The sequence below is a fragment of the Patiria miniata genome, unplaced genomic scaffold (genome assembly GCF_015706575.1).
Source record: "Patiria miniata isolate m_02_andy unplaced genomic scaffold, ASM1570657v1 HiC_scaffold_10, whole genome shotgun sequence".
NCBI classification, from domain to species: domain Eukaryota; kingdom Metazoa; phylum Echinodermata; class Asteroidea; order Valvatida; family Asterinidae; genus Patiria; species Patiria miniata.
The window spans coordinates 6,324,759-6,341,712 of NW_024037048.1; the positions used below are offsets into that span (position 1 = coordinate 6,324,759).

The 16,954-nt window shown below is 41.4% G+C and overlaps 2 protein-coding genes across 2 annotated transcripts; one reads left to right on the top strand and one right to left on the bottom strand.

The window, feature by feature from the left end:
* Positions 1-690: 690 nt before the first annotated feature.
* Positions 691-4,021, top strand: LOC119740428 (monocarboxylate transporter 12-like). Its single transcript, XM_038215736.1, has 4 exons — positions 691-727; positions 874-1,526; positions 1,816-1,984; positions 3,894-4,021. The coding sequence occupies exons 1-4, from the start codon at positions 691-693 to the stop codon at positions 4,019-4,021; spliced, it is 987 nt and encodes a 328-aa protein (XP_038071664.1).
* A 5,629-nt stretch (positions 4,022-9,650) lies between these two features.
* On the bottom strand, positions 9,651-16,795 carry LOC119736398 (serine/threonine-protein phosphatase 1 regulatory subunit 10-like). The gene is made up of 5 exons (XM_038210419.1): positions 16,655-16,795; positions 14,813-14,854; positions 12,981-13,242; positions 12,127-12,299; positions 9,651-10,701 (listed from the first exon to the last, which is right to left on the bottom strand). Exons 1-5 carry the CDS (start codon positions 16,683-16,685, stop codon positions 10,127-10,129), a joined length of 1,083 nt encoding a protein of 360 aa, XP_038066347.1. The 5' UTR covers positions 16,686-16,795; the 3' UTR covers positions 9,651-10,126.
* Positions 16,796-16,954: the final 159 nt, after the last annotated feature.

A 16,954-nucleotide genomic window follows, 5' to 3' on the forward strand; every position in this document is an offset into this window, starting at 1 on the left:
CGGGTGTTGATCTCCTCATCAAGGGAGCCATCGTGTGAGATGATGCTACCCAGGTACCTGAAGCTCTGGATGTTGGAGAGCCGGGTGCCATCGATGGTGATGGTTGGAGGAGGGGAGTCATTGTTTAAGGCAGGCTGGTGGAGCACTTCGATCTTGCTGAGGCTGATTGTCAGGCCAAACAGCTTGCAGGCTTCTGAGAAGCGGTCCAGCATGAGCTGCAGGTCGGAGTCTGTGTGGGCCATCAGTGCGCAGTCATCGGAAAAAAGCGCTTCTTGGATGAGGTCGTAACGACACTTGGTTTTGGCGGTGAGGCGACGGAGGTTGAAGAGGGCGCCATCCAGGCGATAACGGATGGAAACTCCTTTCTCCAGGTCTTGGTCGGCGTGGGATAGCATGTGGGCGAAAAAGATGTTAAACAGGACCGGCGCCAAGACGCAGCCCTGTTTCACACCATTGCTGATTGCAAACTCTTCGGTCACTTCGCCGCTAGTGAGGACCTGACCGGTCATGCCGTTGTGAAAGAGCCGTATCACTTTGATGAACTTCTTCGGGCATCCAATGCGTTCAAGCACAGTCCAGAGAGCTTCTCTGTTGACCGTGTCGAACGCCTTGGTCAGGTCAATGAACACTGAATAGAGGGGCATTTTCTGTTCTGTACACTTTTCCTGTAGTTGTCTCACAGCAAAAATCATGTCCACCGTGCTTCTGGCGAATCTAAAGCCGCATTGTGCTTCGGGAAGAATTCGCTCAGAGACGGTGACCAGCCTGTTGAGGATGACCCTTGCAAAGATTTTCCCGGCAATGGAGAGAAGCGAGATGCCCCTGTAGCAAATATACTTCAAAAAGCTGAGAATGGATTTTTTTTTTTTTCAGGTTTTGGTCTAAGTCTTGCGTACATTCCACAACTGGTGCTCCTGCTGGTGGCTTTCCCTGAGCGTTTCTCCCTAATGTTTGGCCTCGCTGGAATGGGCGGCTCGCTTGGTATGATGGTCTGTCCACCAATTGTCGACCTTCTGACGATGACGTATGGGTGGCGTGGCGCCATGCTAATCATGGCTGCCGCCAGTTTCAACGTCACCGCCTTTGGAGCCATGCAGCGGCTGCCGTCGTCAGGCTATGAGAAACTGAAAAAAGAAGACATCGAAAGTTTATCTGATGACAGACCGAGAGACATCCGTTCCAAGCTTAGTGCCTTCGCCTCTGCATTGGTCCAATGGCTCTCAATGCATCTCTGCATTGAACATCCCAAGGTGCTGCTTCATTTAACCGCATGGCCCCTTCTGGGGGCCATTTTCGCGGCATGGATGGTGTTCCTGGTTCCACACGCCATAGCGAGGGGTATACCTAGCTTTGAGGCTGCCTTCCTGTCGACTTTTGTAGGGGGGATTGGACATCTCCTCGGTCGGGCTATTCACCCATTCATCCTGGACCGCAAGCTCATGAGTGCGTTCTGGATGTTTGTGATACTTAATCTCGTTAACACTGTCTCCTTTTTCCTGGACTATGCGGCTGCAGATAACTGTTTGGTAAGTTTGCAATAAAACAGCATGGATGACATTTCCTGGAATGATATCGTTGCAAAGGAAAACGGAAATCTACAAAAGGTCAAAATAAAAGAAAGGAAGAATGTTGCCAATTTTGATCCAGATTGTTATACTCCGACAACCGCATCACATCCCGGGTAAAAACAAAAAATATTAAAGTAAAACCCGTCCATTATACTTTCAAACGAGATAGTGAGCGTTTTTCAAAATAAAGAAAAAAATATGTATAATTAATGAATTAGACTCTTTTTTGTTGCGTGCTACCCTGCAGGCTCTGATGTTGTTGGCCAGCATAAATGGGGCCGCAGAAGGAATCGTCAATTGGATTATTCCCTCGGTCTCAAAAGAACTCTACGAGGAATCTGGCTATGTCATGGACATTTGCATCATAGGTACCTGCTTATTCGGCGCTGGGGAGATCTTGGGCGGTTTTCTGGCGGGTAAGATTTCGTGTTAAACACGTAGTGCTGGCAGCAAGATATTAATCTAGTTGAGTGCGGTTTAAGAGGTCACATCCAAAGTTAACAAATCTGATATGATTTGTGGCTTCCTTTGTGGACAGTGGAATAATGTTCCACTCTGGTATTGTACGTGGAATGAGGGAATATTTGTAGCAATCAAGGCTTGTTGGTGTGAATTTAGTGGAACTCAACGAAGAGTCAGATGTGCAGCCCCTATAGTTGACCCATGTTAGATGTTTTGGGTAGTTTGTCATCCTGGAAAGCTACCATGTTATTTATGGCCTAGTATATGGGAAAGTTAACCTACTAACTGTCCTGCGTTCTTCCAGAATTAACCTCAGTCAATTTTTCTTTTACAAATGTCCGTAACACTGGCGTCCCTCTTGTAGTTCCCAGTTTTGTCAGAGTTTGTGCGTAGGTCCCAAATGTTTGCACAATATTGCAACCGGAAGCGAACTAATGTCTTATAATGTCGATTCTTTCACTTGTTCGCTGCAATCGTGTATGTCTTTGAGAAGTAGGACCTAGCCCACGTAGCGTAGACGGCTTACTGAAGCTGCCAGTCGAACTAACACAGCCATGTGGTTGCGAAGACCTAACTGAAGCGTCGCCGTTGTGAAACAAAGTTAATCTGATTACGTACCGGTACTTGAACGCTATTACAGAGCAGTGCAATTTATGCACCCCAAAAAACATGGCTTTTTGAACGCTGTGTTTCTCAGAGAATATGCTCAGTATGATTGAAATGTTAAATTATAAAAGAAGAAGAAATTCTAAACTTCATGTCAGTGAACAAAATCGCCGTCATCGATGTCGAAACGTCAATACTGGTTACTGGTAAAGCTGACCTTAAAGTCGGGAAGAAATCGTTCGAGAACGTCCCCAAATCTATGTATTTATCTCCATTTCTAGGTATCCCCTCAAATTGTTATTTCACGAGTAGTTGAACACTTATATCATCTAAATATATTCCGAATTTCAGCTTAATATGTTGTCGCAAACGCTTGCGTTACATTTTGAACTATCTCAAAGGAAAATTCGAAGAGGATTTTTTGCCTACCAAACTCACGTGCATTTCAGGTTGGCCGATTTTGGGACAACAAAGCTTTATTATCATATCCATTAGCGTGACTCGGCGTGACTTCGCGTGGGTCTCGGTATAGACCAATGGAAGCCGGCAATAAGGGTGATATTTATTAATTAATAACTCGTGAAGGAGGCGATACTGCAAAATTTTACTGCACACCATAATGCATAGGAACCTTATAAATATTCGCAAGGCTTAAAAAGATCGACAGGTATTGCAAACACCAGTGTTACAACTTTTAAAAATGGTCCCATGGTCAATTTGACCTTTCTAGGAAAATTACTCATAACTATGTCACAAATTATCAGATTTTGACGTTTGATGTCTCATGTTATAAAAGTGGAAAGGCTTATCTTTCAAACCATACCTATATTATCTGTGTTGGTAACACATTTGATGTCCGGCATTCCGTTATATTTTGTTTGCATTTTTTTGAGACACACTGCACAGCCGATCTGTGACAAGGAGGTTGCTATCACAAGATGAATCAAATCCAATCTTGGCCATATTAGCAACGCTACCAATGAGATTCCGAGCATACCTCACGCGCGCTGTATTGAAGCTAATGCATGCGCGCGAGGTATGCTCAGAATTTTCCTGGGTAGTGCTGCCAATATTGCCAAGACATGGATTCGATTCATCTTGTTGATAGACAATTAAAGGCAACTTAAATACCAGGTTTGTCACGGGACTGGCTGCAAAACAGGGGAGTTAAACTTCAATCCAGTCTGGGACAAAACAACCACTCACCCCAATCGTTCCTGTCCTGTGATTTCATTTCTTTCATTTGTTTCGATTCAGGGGCGTTATACGACATGACACAGAGCTACAGTGCTTCGTTCTTCTCGCTTGGTTTCATGGCTGCTGTAACGACGACAATGTGCCTCATTGATCGGCTCGCGTCCAAGTGTTTCAATGAAACTAACTGATAACCATTGGCTTTTATTTCCAAGAAAATTTTCCTTTTTTCGCGAGTGGCTGTTTATTGTAACGTCCCTTGGAAAGCGAATCGCGGTAGTTATTGTGTAATGTAGCCATGGTATACGTTTTGAATAGCGCCCCCTTTGGAAGATGGTGTTAAGCCCCCAAGGCGAAAGTAGGCATTGTAAGTAGGCTAACTCATTCACTGTAAAAACCTACACTCTAAAAACTGTGTTAAGCAGTTAAACACAATCTTGCTATCAGGCTTTGTAAACATGTTTAGCAGCTAAACATTATGTGTTCAATTCCTAAACATCAATGTTCAATTGCTAAACAGTATCCATCCTTACACTAAACATGCTTAGTATTTACAAAAAAGTTTACAAACTATAGCTAGAAAGTGTTTGGAAAAGTGTTCAATTGCTTAACACAGTGTTTTGCAGTGTAGTGTTTAAATTTGAACACATTATAAGTTTGTTGGGGCAACAGTTTATAAACATTGTAACGCGTTTTAAGGTATAGTCCATCATTTGTAATTTGCGCATTTTGTTCGTTTGAAGCAACAAAAGTACTCAAGATCTAAAGAAGGGTACTAAACAACTAACCTGATGAAGTTTCAGCTCAGCTTTAGCTTTATATTTTTGTTGGGGCAACAGTTTATAAACATTGTAACGCGTTTAAAGGTATAGTCCATCATTTGTAATTTGTGCATTTTGTTCGTTTGAAGCAACAAAAGTACTCAAGATCTAAAGAAGGGTACTAAACTACTAACCTGATGAAGTTTCAGCTCAGCTTTAGCTTTATATTTTGAGACAAACAACATTCTAGGATCTCAATTTCAAATCAAAAGTTGCTGAATTATGTTTTGAATTGGGCCTGAATTCAGCGTCCGAGACACGTTCTCACTGAGCCGATTGCAGCTACGCGATGTCACGCACTGATCCGACGAATTGTAGCAACCGAGGGCGCGTGTGCGTCGTGCCAATGCTTGCGCGCGCTTCGCCGAACAACAAAACGAACTACTAATTTGAATTTCCTACGGTGCTTCTTAAGAAGCCGGCACCGTTGGAAAGGCCTTATTTTGTTGATTTCTTCAAAATGACAGCTTGCCAGAAAGAATAATTTCACAGGGAGTTTAGTCCCCTTACTATCTTTCAACCAAGTATGTTTTTCAACAATAATTACGCCTGCACTTACTTTTTGGATAGCTGCAAATGATGGACTCTGGCTTTAAGGGAGATAACGTAAAAGGCCTGGGCTCAATTTTGAGTCGGATTATTTGCAGGTATCCTTGTACCAACAACAAAGCCTCAAACGTTTCGTTTACAAATTTGCCTCATCAACGGTTCTGCTTTGAAACACTAAACATCACGTCATGGCATTAAACTTTTACACACTTAAAAAAATTATAAGCGTTTAAAAGTTAATCACGATATAATGTTTCTAAACATAACCGGTCACGAGGCGGGCAATGTAAACGGAATGTTTATAATTTGTTTTTCTGAAAGTTATCAATTAAGTTTTTTTTTTTCTCAAGCCAAAAAAAAAAAATCATATTAGGAGCATACATTTTTGCATTTTATAGATGCGTACCCGTGTTAATTTGGTATTTTGACCTCGAAAAATAGATTTGTTGTGTTCAAATTGCTATTTTCCTAGCAATATAAAAGTTATTCAATTTTGAGTGAAACATCGAACGAAAAAAAATCCACAGTCCTTTAGTTATTGATTTATATCTTTCAAAATTTTTGGCTGCCAGGCAATCATTAGACTCTCGCAGGACGGGTTCTTGTGTGCGCAAAATGAAAGCCCCTTTTCAGAGGGTTGCAGATGCCCCAAGTTAAAATAAAGTAGTTATTCCGTTGAAACGAATCAAACCAATTTAAAGTTCGTTACGAGAAAATAAGTACAGTTTTTGAAGAGCACAGGGTTTGCAACTTCTAACAGCTATTTATTGTTGGTCATTTACACGTAACCAAAAAAGAAAGTCCCCCCCCCCTCATTACTTTTGTTGTCTAACTCAAAAACTCCTGGGCACATCTTGCATGCTCAAACTACAACAGATCAGTACGAAAATTCCTTAGCAACCCAGCCATACTCTTTGTTGGCCCAAAACAGTGATAATATGTACACAATTATGCAATTTATGACAAATAGTACAGAAAAAAGTTGCACTTTTGTATGCGTGCAAGGTGAGGGTGAACCACAACTTGCACGTATACAAAATGTGCAACTGTTTTTGGTATTATTTGTCATAAATTGCATAAATTCGTACACATTATCACTGTTTTGGGCCAAATAGAGAGTATGGCCTGATTGTTAAGGAATGTCTGTACTGATTAGTCGTTATTTCAGCGAGAGGTATTCAGTAGTGTTTGAGTTAGACATTCCTTAACAATCCGGCCATACTCTCTATTTGGCCCAAAACAGTGGTTAGCAACCCCCCCCCCCCCCCCCCCCACCTTGGAGAGTTGAGTATTTTTTTAAATAATTTTGGGAAGTGCTTGTATTTATCACCGAGGTCTGCAGTCTATTTACTGGTCTGCAACCGTTTTTACTCCAACTTATCCTCTCCAAATAGCGCCTTCTTTACGCTAGCCTTGGTTGGAGTCAAATGCGGCCCGCAACGAGGGAAGGTCAATAGGTTAAGAAGACACGACAAAACTCAGCCCATTTCTACATTTTATTTACATGGGAATGTTTATTCAACCTTTGTCAGTTTCTGTAAACTCTTAGACAATAATGACACACTATGAAAGGCACTGCAATACGCACACACAACACATTATAAATAGGAAATGTTTAAAAAGGAAAAAAGTATAGAAATACTAAATAAATGTTCTATGAATAGTTTCACAAATAGTTCCATTCATTCATCAGCCTTTGGTCTGTTAAGATATCTATTGTCATGTTTATGATATAAATAAACCGATATTGCACACTATCCGAATAAAACACACACACAAACTAACCAATGGTAGTAACTCTATTACTTGATCGCAATGAGTGAATCAGTGCCATTTAAGCGTCAGAACATTAAAAACCTTTTACGACCATTTTCAAACGTTTATCATTCGAAATCACCGTTTCTAATATTCAAATACGTCCATCAACATCGATTAAGTGCACTTCCAATGTTTAATTTAGTCCTTTGTCGGACAATTTCAAATTCAGTTCAAGCAAATTCAAACAATGAGCACACGTTTTCGTACCGGAGTATTCCATTTCGTCTCATCTATGCGAAACCTTGTTATTCAGAAATCAAATTCGTATAAGTGATTCATATAAGACGAATTCGATCTCTGAATGCTGCCATTCGGTAACAGTTTAGACGAATTTGATCTGTAATGACAAGTATTCTCGACCCGGCGACTAAAGAGGACGACCAAACTTTAAAATTGAATGGTAAATCACTAAATTGGTTTTTCTTAAAAGCGTGTGAAATTTTTCGTGGACGAAATTGAATGAAAGAGTTGGTGTTTGAATGAACAATCTTTTAAAATAGCCGGGTAAAACCTATATTATATGATGGATGGCATAAAATGAGCTGTGGCAATCTATAGAGACCGTTGAATCAATGCGAGATAAAAAAAAAAAAAAATAGTTATCATTGTACTCCAATCACTGAAGCACACATTCCCCAGATGGAATATTTTGGAGGACCACCAACCAAGTACCACACATGACAAGATGCTATGTGACATCTTAACCCAATAAGACATTTCTTTGCTCATTGTGTTAAATTTGCATCAACTGCCACAGGCTTACCTCCTAATTAAAACCCTCCTATTGTTTGATCAGTCACAGACAGTCAAAAAGTTCTTCCACTTCCCCTGCCATGCATTTGTATACAGGCTAGTAAAAAAAACACGTCGATCACATTCATGTAAACACTGTGACAGTCACATTCCATCAACAGACGAACGAGGTAACTGGTAGATACAGCTGGCATATCAATCACCTCCAGTCAAAGCCTGGCTATTTTAAATTAACTAGGGAATTCCTAACCATTAAAAACAGTCACTTGATTGATTTTGACTACTACGATGGCCTAGCTGAATTTTTCAGCCAGAGAGGGAGGGTTTACTTTACACCATTAACACTCTACATTGACGATGATTACTAAATTGAATATTGTTATATTACACAGATTTGTATAAAGCTGCTTACAGGCAAAGTCGGTAAATTGAAGGAAAAAAGGCATTTGTGTCATCCAATTCTTGCCAGGTAATATTTACTTTCTGTGCTTTCCAAGCCATGCGATCAAAGTTTGTACTTTTTTGGGAAGGTTTCACATCAGAGGAACATCATTAAACTAAAGTGTGTAGCACATATTTATGTACAATTGAGAGAAAATACTTTAAAATGGGAAAGTCATTTTTGGGAAGGTTTCATATCAAATAGGGCACTCCCGTATATCAACTTAATACAGGGTGTATACAAAAAAAAGGAAACTCAAATGTAAATGTCAATTATAAAAAAAATCTAATAAATATTTTCAAATAAATTTAAGATCATGTGAAACGCCAACGGTCCTCTTTCCAATGGTAACCTTGATTGTGTGTCTGTGGCCACGGATGACTGAGCATTCGTTGTTATCCTGTCGGCCAAAACCTGCACTGGGTCAAATTTGTGCTAAAGGGTAGCTGGTATTCTGGGCATGTTGAACGGCTCAATTCAAAGAAAGATATCCTATTCTTTAACACAATTCATTCAATTTTGACACGGTGATTTAACCACTCTCATTGTTGAAGTTCACCCCTCATGGCCCAATGCCTTCAACGTGGCCACGGGCCGCCTCTTTCCACACAACAAACCAGCCAGCAATCTTAGCCAGGTAAAACTTGGCCCAGTACAGGTTTTGACCCACTGACTGAATAACAACGAATACTCAGTCAACCATGGCCACAGACACACAATCACGGATACTTTGGCGCTTCACATGGTATATTAACAAATGTGATGACTAGTTTAGAAAAATAAACTGTATTAATTATCTACAAGTATCATTAAACAAAAACAATGTGTAAGTACGCTGCAGTTTAAGGTTTTCTCACAAAATTGTGAACTCTCCGCCCCCCCCCCTTCTTTTTTGGCATTTTCATGGGTCTTCTTCTCATTTGTCCATAGTAAAAGAAAGCCTCAAGGAATAAAAGAAACGAAATAAGAAACACTGCTTTGTCACATTTATGTAAAAAAGCCTCTTATATATCTAGATTCAGAGGTAACATTCATGCCAGAAAATGGACAATTTTGGACAAAGTCAAATCTAATCACAAATAATTTAGCAAAGAATGACCTCATTTATGTCCCTACTCATCTCAAGCTAAAACAAACTTCAGTGTATAGGGTGAGTAAAAAAAAAAATAAAAAAAAAACGAAACCAAAATGTCGAGACCATTGTCTTGGTGAAATTCTGCATTCAGAGCCTTCTAAATCTAGGATATGAAAACCCAGTTCATAAGCAATCTTTTAGTACAAGAATCATTCAAATCACTTGTGTAATTTCAGGTTATGGAATTTTAAACACAACCACCGTTTAAAGTTCTGTCCACTGATCACAAAAAAGTAAGGGTTCTTTCAGCAAATTGAAAACGAGTCACAAGTGAATTGTTTTCGTTTTGCTGAAAGAATGCACACCTTTTTTGTGATCCGTGGACAGAACTTTAAAACAGTAGTGTGTGTTTAAAATTCCATGACTTGAAAAGTGCATCGTATGTTGAAAAGCACACAAATGATTTGACTAAAAGAAAGCTTATGAATTTGGCTTTCATATACTAGATTTTGAAAATGCTACATGCAGAACTTCACTGAAACAATAGTCCCAACATTTGGGTATCGTTTTTTTGACTCGCCTTGTATGTGCCACGATAAACATGTGATTCAGCCTGTGATTCTTTGACATCACAGTGTTACTTTTCCCATACCATGGAGTATTTACCGAAAATCAACCCCACCCAGCCCCCTTCCCCTCTCGACAAATACTCCACATAATTCACATTGAAAGTGACTGGTCAGAGAATTTTGTGTAGATTTCAGCAATGACAAGTAGGTTTTGTATTACACGTTCCCCCCCCCCCCTGTGAGGTTTGCCATTTACACCACTCAATACCCTAAAAATCCCCGCCCATATCACCACCGAAGTCACCGCCCATGTCCCCTCCAAAGTCCCCACCCATGTCCCCACCAAAATCCCCACCCATGTCGCCACCATAATCCCCACCCATGTCCCCACCATAATCTCCACCATAATCCCCGCCATGGTCCCCACCATAGTCGTGGTGGTCATGGTGGTGATCATGGTGGTGATGGTGATCATGAAACCCATGGTGGTGATCGTGAAACCCGTGGTGGTGATGGCCGAAGCCCCACCCTCCCCCGTAGCCCCATCCTCCGCCATAGCCGTAGCCGTGTCCCCATCCATGTCCGTAGCCGCCGAGCAGGGCACCGGTCAACACGCCTGTTGCGAACCCATCATTGGCCGGTCTCTGGTTCACGATGACCGTTCTAGTGTGTTGCGGCTGCTGCACCACCCTCGTTTGGCCGTAACCTGCCTGCTGGGGGAACTGCTGTGGGTACTGCTGCGGGTACTGTTGATATTGCCCCTGGGGTGGTGCATGGCCCTGAGGTGGTGCATAGCCCTGGGGTGGGTAGGGTGAACTTTGTGGGTATGGTGGAGGAGGTTGCCCTGTTTCAGTGAGTAAAAAAATATGGTAATAATAGTGGTAAACATTTCAAAAATAATTTCATGTTGACTTAGGTAAACAATCAATATTATTGTGAACTCTCTAAAATCTGATACTGTAATAATTTTGCTTTCCAATTTCAAATACCAAGCAGGCACGCGAGGTTTCATGCACAGATTAAATACACATGCGTAGTGGACTATCGTACTGGTTACCAGTGCGCTAGTCTACTACGCATGCGTTTTACGAAGCAATCGTGGAACTAGCCCATGGGGGTAGTGTGCACACGCGAACACTGCCTTAGCAGCATGCAGCAGCTTACATGTACATGAAAAGATGGGGCACACACAACAACATTTTGACAAAAAACCTTATGCGTAACTTTGTGAAATTTTTGTGACTACATGTATTTATGAGGTATAGTACAACAAATAATATATGGTTTGAGGGTTGGAAGTTGGTATTAGTTCCCAGAGGTATTTGCAATACTGGCTATAATCTTGGCCCAAAACATCAGTGATCAAGAGCGATAGTTGCATTGTTGTGTAGCCCCCTTGCATAATTCGGGCGATTCACAATGCAGTGCGCCACCAAGAGTTTGCCACGGAGAGTTCATTTCCCCCAGTGCATTGTGGGAGATGGTCGACAAATTCGCAGCGCGGGATATTTGAAATTGTTAGTTTTTCCGGTCAGTAGTTTCGTAAGCGTATGATTCGAGGATCTGTTTGCCCTTTTCTTTTCTTATCAATATGGTGTTTTTTGTAAGGCGGCAGAACGCTATGCTCCAATCCATAACATATTTGATCAACTTGTCTAATGACACTCATTCAAATGGGCAATGTTTTGTCGACTGTAAAAACTTGAAATAATATACTCTCCATGGCAAACTCTTGGTGGCGCACTGCCTTGTGAATCACCCAAATGGATGCTTTACTTTCTCGCACTATCGTCTTGGTCGTTTCGTAACAATGGGGGCGTGGCCATTTTATGTAAATAGGACGTCTGCATAAATTTGAACAACACGGCAGTTCCCATTTGCCACAGACGTCGCGCCCTCCCCACCAAACCATTTCTTGATCGCTGATTGGTGCCCTAGGAAAGCGATGATGTTGATCACCGCACATATAGCGCAAATATTTACAACCGTCGGGCCGGCAAGCCATTGAACCATTTCTCAATCGCTGATTGGTTCCCTAGGAAAGCCTAGGGAGAAAATAAAGAAAAATTAAACCGCTGATACGAAATGGCCAAGACGTTAGTGCGAGTAGGCGCGCTGGTCTAATTGTTGCGCCAATAGAGGGCGCACTATGCATGATCCACTATCGATCACTAGCATCTTGGGCCAAGACTATACTGGCTACAGGCTACAGCCCCTCCCTTTCTTTTGAAAAATCTTGTAAATGTTGAAATGAAAGCTGTTTTCTTACCTGTAACGTTCGGGATGAATCCTGGTGGGGGTGGGCCCTGTGGCATGGGTGGCCCCTGGGGCATGGGAGGCCCCTGGGGCATGGGTGGCCCCTGGGGTGCTGAGCCTGCTTGCTGGCCCTGGGGATTACCTGGCTGGATACCCTTGACTTCGTACAGGGCCTTCAGCCATCCTCTGTATCAAGGGTAAAGTCAAAGAAGAACACAGAATATTATGTTCGATTAGAATCTTCTAATGGTGGAATGGATGAAAGAATGACTTTAACCTGTGAAGGATTGCTGGCTCTGAAATATTATGCGGATGTTTTGTGATCCTTTTAATGGTAAATACCTTGAGCGAAATAGAAACAAATGACGTGGTTTCTCAATCACTTGACAAACTACATTACAGTGAAATCTTTACTCCTCAGAAAACTCAATGAGCATACGTAGCTCAGCAAAATGTAAGCAAAATGTAAACAGATTTGGAGGAGAATTTTTAATTTATGCATTAATGAGGCTTCCCCTAGCCCGCTACACGGGGGAGGCAGCTTTCCGCCTGTACCCGCTTCGCGGTCGAGCAACTCTTGGAAAAACACACATACACATACACACAGTCTTGTTTTTATATACACTCGAGGACATGGCTTTGCGTTTCCCTTTGTCCCTGTAATATAACACTCTGCCATACAAGTGCATGATCGAGGACCATTTTCAACAAAAGATAAATGCTCGAGGACAACAAAGAATCTTTTGTTCTGCCTTTGTCCGTCTGTCCTCGGGGTATTACACTCACACATAAACCTTTTAGCGATGATTCTAATACATAGGCCCTAAATATTACATTTCATACAGAGAGTCCAGCGGACATTCTTACACCAGTGTCTCCTCGCCATCAGCCTGGAAGAAGTGATTCTTCTTGTTGATGGTCAAGGCGAAGATGTGGAGAACGTTGGCCCCCGTCTCTGGCCTGGGAGCGATGCGGGTGCACTGCTGGCCCACCCTCAGGCTCTGGCACTCCGTCTTGACGTCCCAGGAGCTCTTGACGCTGGAGTCTGATTGCGAGGATTTGATGACCAGCTCCCCGTCGTTGTAGATGCAAAGGTAGCGCCTGCTCCACCCTTTGAAGATGAGGCCGCCTGTACATGCAGAAAAATACCGTGTGTTGGAGGTAGCATTTCAAGTGATAAGTCAAGCGGGTCCATTGATGTTGTTACACCCAAACTACAGCATCTAACAAAGTTGTGACTGATGCTTGCATGATTAGGGCGTAACAATATAGGTGCTCGTACAATACTGACAGAGGTTACGGTTTATTACTTTGACCAATTTAAAACACAGGAATAAACACTGCTGATTCAAAGGCGGATCCAGCGAGGGATGGGGGGGGGGGGGCTGAGGGTATGCCGGGATGGATTGGCTTTCTCAAGTGAAAGGAGGGAGGGGGGGGGTGGGGATGGCTGAGGGGGAGGGGGTGGGGGATGGCTGAGGGTATGCCTGGGTGGAATGGCTTTCTCAAGTGAAAGGAGGGAGGGGGAGGGGGTGGGGATGGCTGAGGGGGAGGGGGTGGGGGATGGCTGAGGGTATGCCTGGGTGGAATGGCTTTCTCAAGTGAAAGGAGGGAGGGGGGGGTGGGGATGGCTGAGGGGGAGGGGGTGGGGGATGGCTGAGGGTATGCCTGGGTGGAATGGCTTTCTCAAGTGAAAGGAGGGAGGGGGGGTGGGGATGGCTGAGGGGGAGGGGGTGGGGGATGGCTGAGGGTATGCCTGGGTGGAATGGCTTTCTCAAGTGAAAGGAGGGAGGGGGAGGGGGTGGGGATGGCTGACGGGGAGGGGGTGGGGGATGGCTGAGGGTATGCCTAGGTGGAATGGCTTTCTCAAGTAAAAGGAGGGAGGGGGAGGGGGGATGGCTGAGGGGGAGGGGGTGGGGGATGGCTGAGGGTATGCCTGGGTGGAATGGTTTTCTCAAGTGAAAGGGGGGATGGGGATTGGCTGAAAGAGTGCTAGGGCGGAATGGCTCTCTCAAGTGAAAAATGGCATTATTTGAGAACATTTTGGTCCCTGCTGGGGGGGGGGGGGGGGTGTGCCCCCTCCGCACTCCCCTGGATCCCCCACTGTGATTAAGTCCCTTGTACCGTGCTAAACCACCTGGCTGTTTCTCCGGCTCAAACCATCCAGCTGTGTATTGCTTTCCTTTATCACAAAATGAATACAATGTAATACGCTAATGGTTTCCACAATTAGTGCAAGTGATGCATTCATAACCTGCCATAATTCAACATTTGGTTATGTAGGCCTACTTTATGTTAATAGATTTAGGACCCCACAACTGGATTCTGGTAACATGTATTGTAGCAAAATCATCAGAAATGGGAAAATAGACTACTGTAATACAGTGTTCAAATTTTGGTCGATTCAGGAAAGTTTGAACTTGAAGCAAGGGAATTTGAAAAAAAAGTCACTTCCTCAGTCCTTCTGATTTGAGGCGTGCGATCGCACTCCCACGCCATCGCACGCCTAAAAGCTTCCCGAGAGGTGTGAATAATTGCACGCCTGAATTTCCCTGGACCACAGAATCACACACCTAGAAAATGACACACCTAGAAAAACCACACGCCTAGAAAAATCCAGGTGTGCCTTTTTCCACACGCCTGTGATTTTCAAATCAGAAGGACTGCTTCCTGCAATGTTTACCTAATCAGGTACTTACAGTAATACTTCAAATATCCATCATGCTTTCTCCCCGAGTTATCTGAAACAAAAGATAAAAGGAAATCAGCGAATGCGAGAAAATAAGCGAGCCAGAGTATACTATTGCTTTTTATATATATTTTGTTTGTATTTATTGCTCAATGTTTGGGTTGCTGTCTTGTGTCATTATTGTGTGCTGTTCTGTGTTGTCTTGTCTTTTGTTGTCTCGACTCGTTTTTACTTTTAGTTGTTTTATAAAATGTGCAATGTTTAATTTTAATTTTTACATCTGGATGTTGTATGACAGGTCCTCGACCACTTTTATTAGGACTACTTTTGTTTTCCTAATATGTTTGCCCTTCTTGATTGTGAATGTGATATATGTATGTTTATATTTTTTTATGTGGCATGGATAAATAACAATGATGATCGTGTTTCTTCAGTATAAAACTTGAGTAACTCCAGCTCTGTCCAATGCTTATCGCATTGCTTTGTTTAGATTATACTAGATAGTAGATAGGCCCTACGCAAACGCAATTCTACAAAAGCCCATTAGCGCCACTGCAAGTATATGTTATTACGGATTATTAATTTGTTATTACGGATTATTCATTCATTATTACGGATTATTTAATTAGTTATTACGGATTATTAATTCGTTATTACGGATTATTTAATTCGTTATTACGGATTATTAATTCGTTATTACGGATTATTTAATTCGTTATTACGGATTATTAATTCGTTATTACGGATTATTTAATTATTTATTTCGGATTATTAATTCGTTATTACGGATTATTAATTCGTTATTACGGATTATTAATTCGTTATTACGGATTATTATTTTTTTATTACGGATTATTAATTCGTTATTACGAATTATTAATTCGTTATTATGGATTATTTAATTTGTTATTACGGATTATTAATTGCCAACCCCCTCCATGTACATTGTACATTTTTTTTCCTTATATTGTCGCAATGCACTTTTTAAATCCCGCCAAGTTTCTCTGACAGTTGTTCGGATGTCCTGTGGTTATTTTGACACAAAGTTTACATAAATTATAGGGCATACCTTCGTCGAAAAAATGTCCATTTACCAAAACAGGTCGATTTAAAATAATGTTAACTTATCCCATCACATTGACCATGTTTAATTAACATGTACAGAGAATGCCAAGATGTATAGAGAATATGTTGAGAGAGTATGTTGAGAAATATGTTTTGCCCCCCTTGAAATTTTTTTTTATCCCTAATAACGAATTAATAATCCGTAATACCGAATTAAACAATCCGTAATAACTAATCAATAATCCGCAATAACAAATTAAATAATCCGTAATAACGAATTAGTAATCCGTAATAACGAATTAATAATCCGTAGTTTAAACAAATTAATAATCTGTAATATAACAAATTAAATAATCTGTAATAACGAATTAATAATCCGTAATAACTAATTAAATACTTCTTAATAACAAATTAATTACCCGTAATAACGAATTAAATAATCCGTGATAACAAATTAATAATCCGTAATAACGAATTAAACAATCTGTAATAACAAATTAATAATCCGACTAATAGTAATAGGCCCCCCCATAAAATTAAATAATCTGTAATAATGAATTAATAATCCGTAATAACGAATTAAATAATCCGTAATAACGAATCAATAATCCGTAATAACGAATTAAATAATCCGTAATAACGAATTAATAATCCGTAATAACGAATTAATAATCCGTAATAACAGTAACGCTCCGCGCTAATGAATGGGCTTTCGTACAATTCAATGTGAATTGCATTGAACAAAATGTTGGAGCTGGAAGCTAGTAATACCACAACAGAAACTCACTTGCGACTTGGGCTCCTCCTCCACACGACATTATTTTCTTTTTTTTCAAAACAAATGAAGATTTATGCCTTCAAATACCGATAGAAGTGCATTTCTGCAATTTTTCTGTGCATCTGTTAATGTTATCACCGTCGAATGTTTATTGTGTTGCGGAGCGCTCCTTGACTTCCCTGGTTCTCAGACTCAGCTAGCCACACGCGATTTGAAATCCCAAGAATTTCGATCATATTTTAGGTATATTCTGGCATTTACATTGACACGATTGGATGAAAGGGATAGGACCCCCGCGGAGTTCCACTT

Excerpts from the sequence above, each read along its gene's own strand:
- LOC119736398 (XM_038210419.1), bottom strand. The coding sequence starts at position 16,685 with ATGTCGTGTGGAGGAGGAGCCCAAGTCGCAA. Across the intron at positions 13,243-14,812 it reads TGGATATTTGAAGTATTACT|GCGGCCTCATCTTCAAAGGG; the intron begins GTAAGTACCTGA and ends CTGCATGTACAG. Across the intron at positions 10,702-12,126 it reads ATTCATCCCGAACGTTACAG|GGCAACCTCCTCCACCATAC; the intron begins GTAAGAAAACAG and ends TCACTGAAACAG.
- LOC119740428 (XM_038215736.1), top strand. The coding sequence starts at position 691 with ATGTCCACCGTGCTTCTGGCGAATCTAAAGCCGCATT. Across the intron at positions 728-873 it reads GGCGAATCTAAAGCCGCATT|GTTTTGGTCTAAGTCTTGCG; the intron begins GTGCTTCGGGAA and ends TTTTTTTTTCAG. Across the intron at positions 1,985-3,893 it reads CTTGGGCGGTTTTCTGGCGG|GGGCGTTATACGACATGACA; the intron begins GTAAGATTTCGT and ends GTTTCGATTCAG.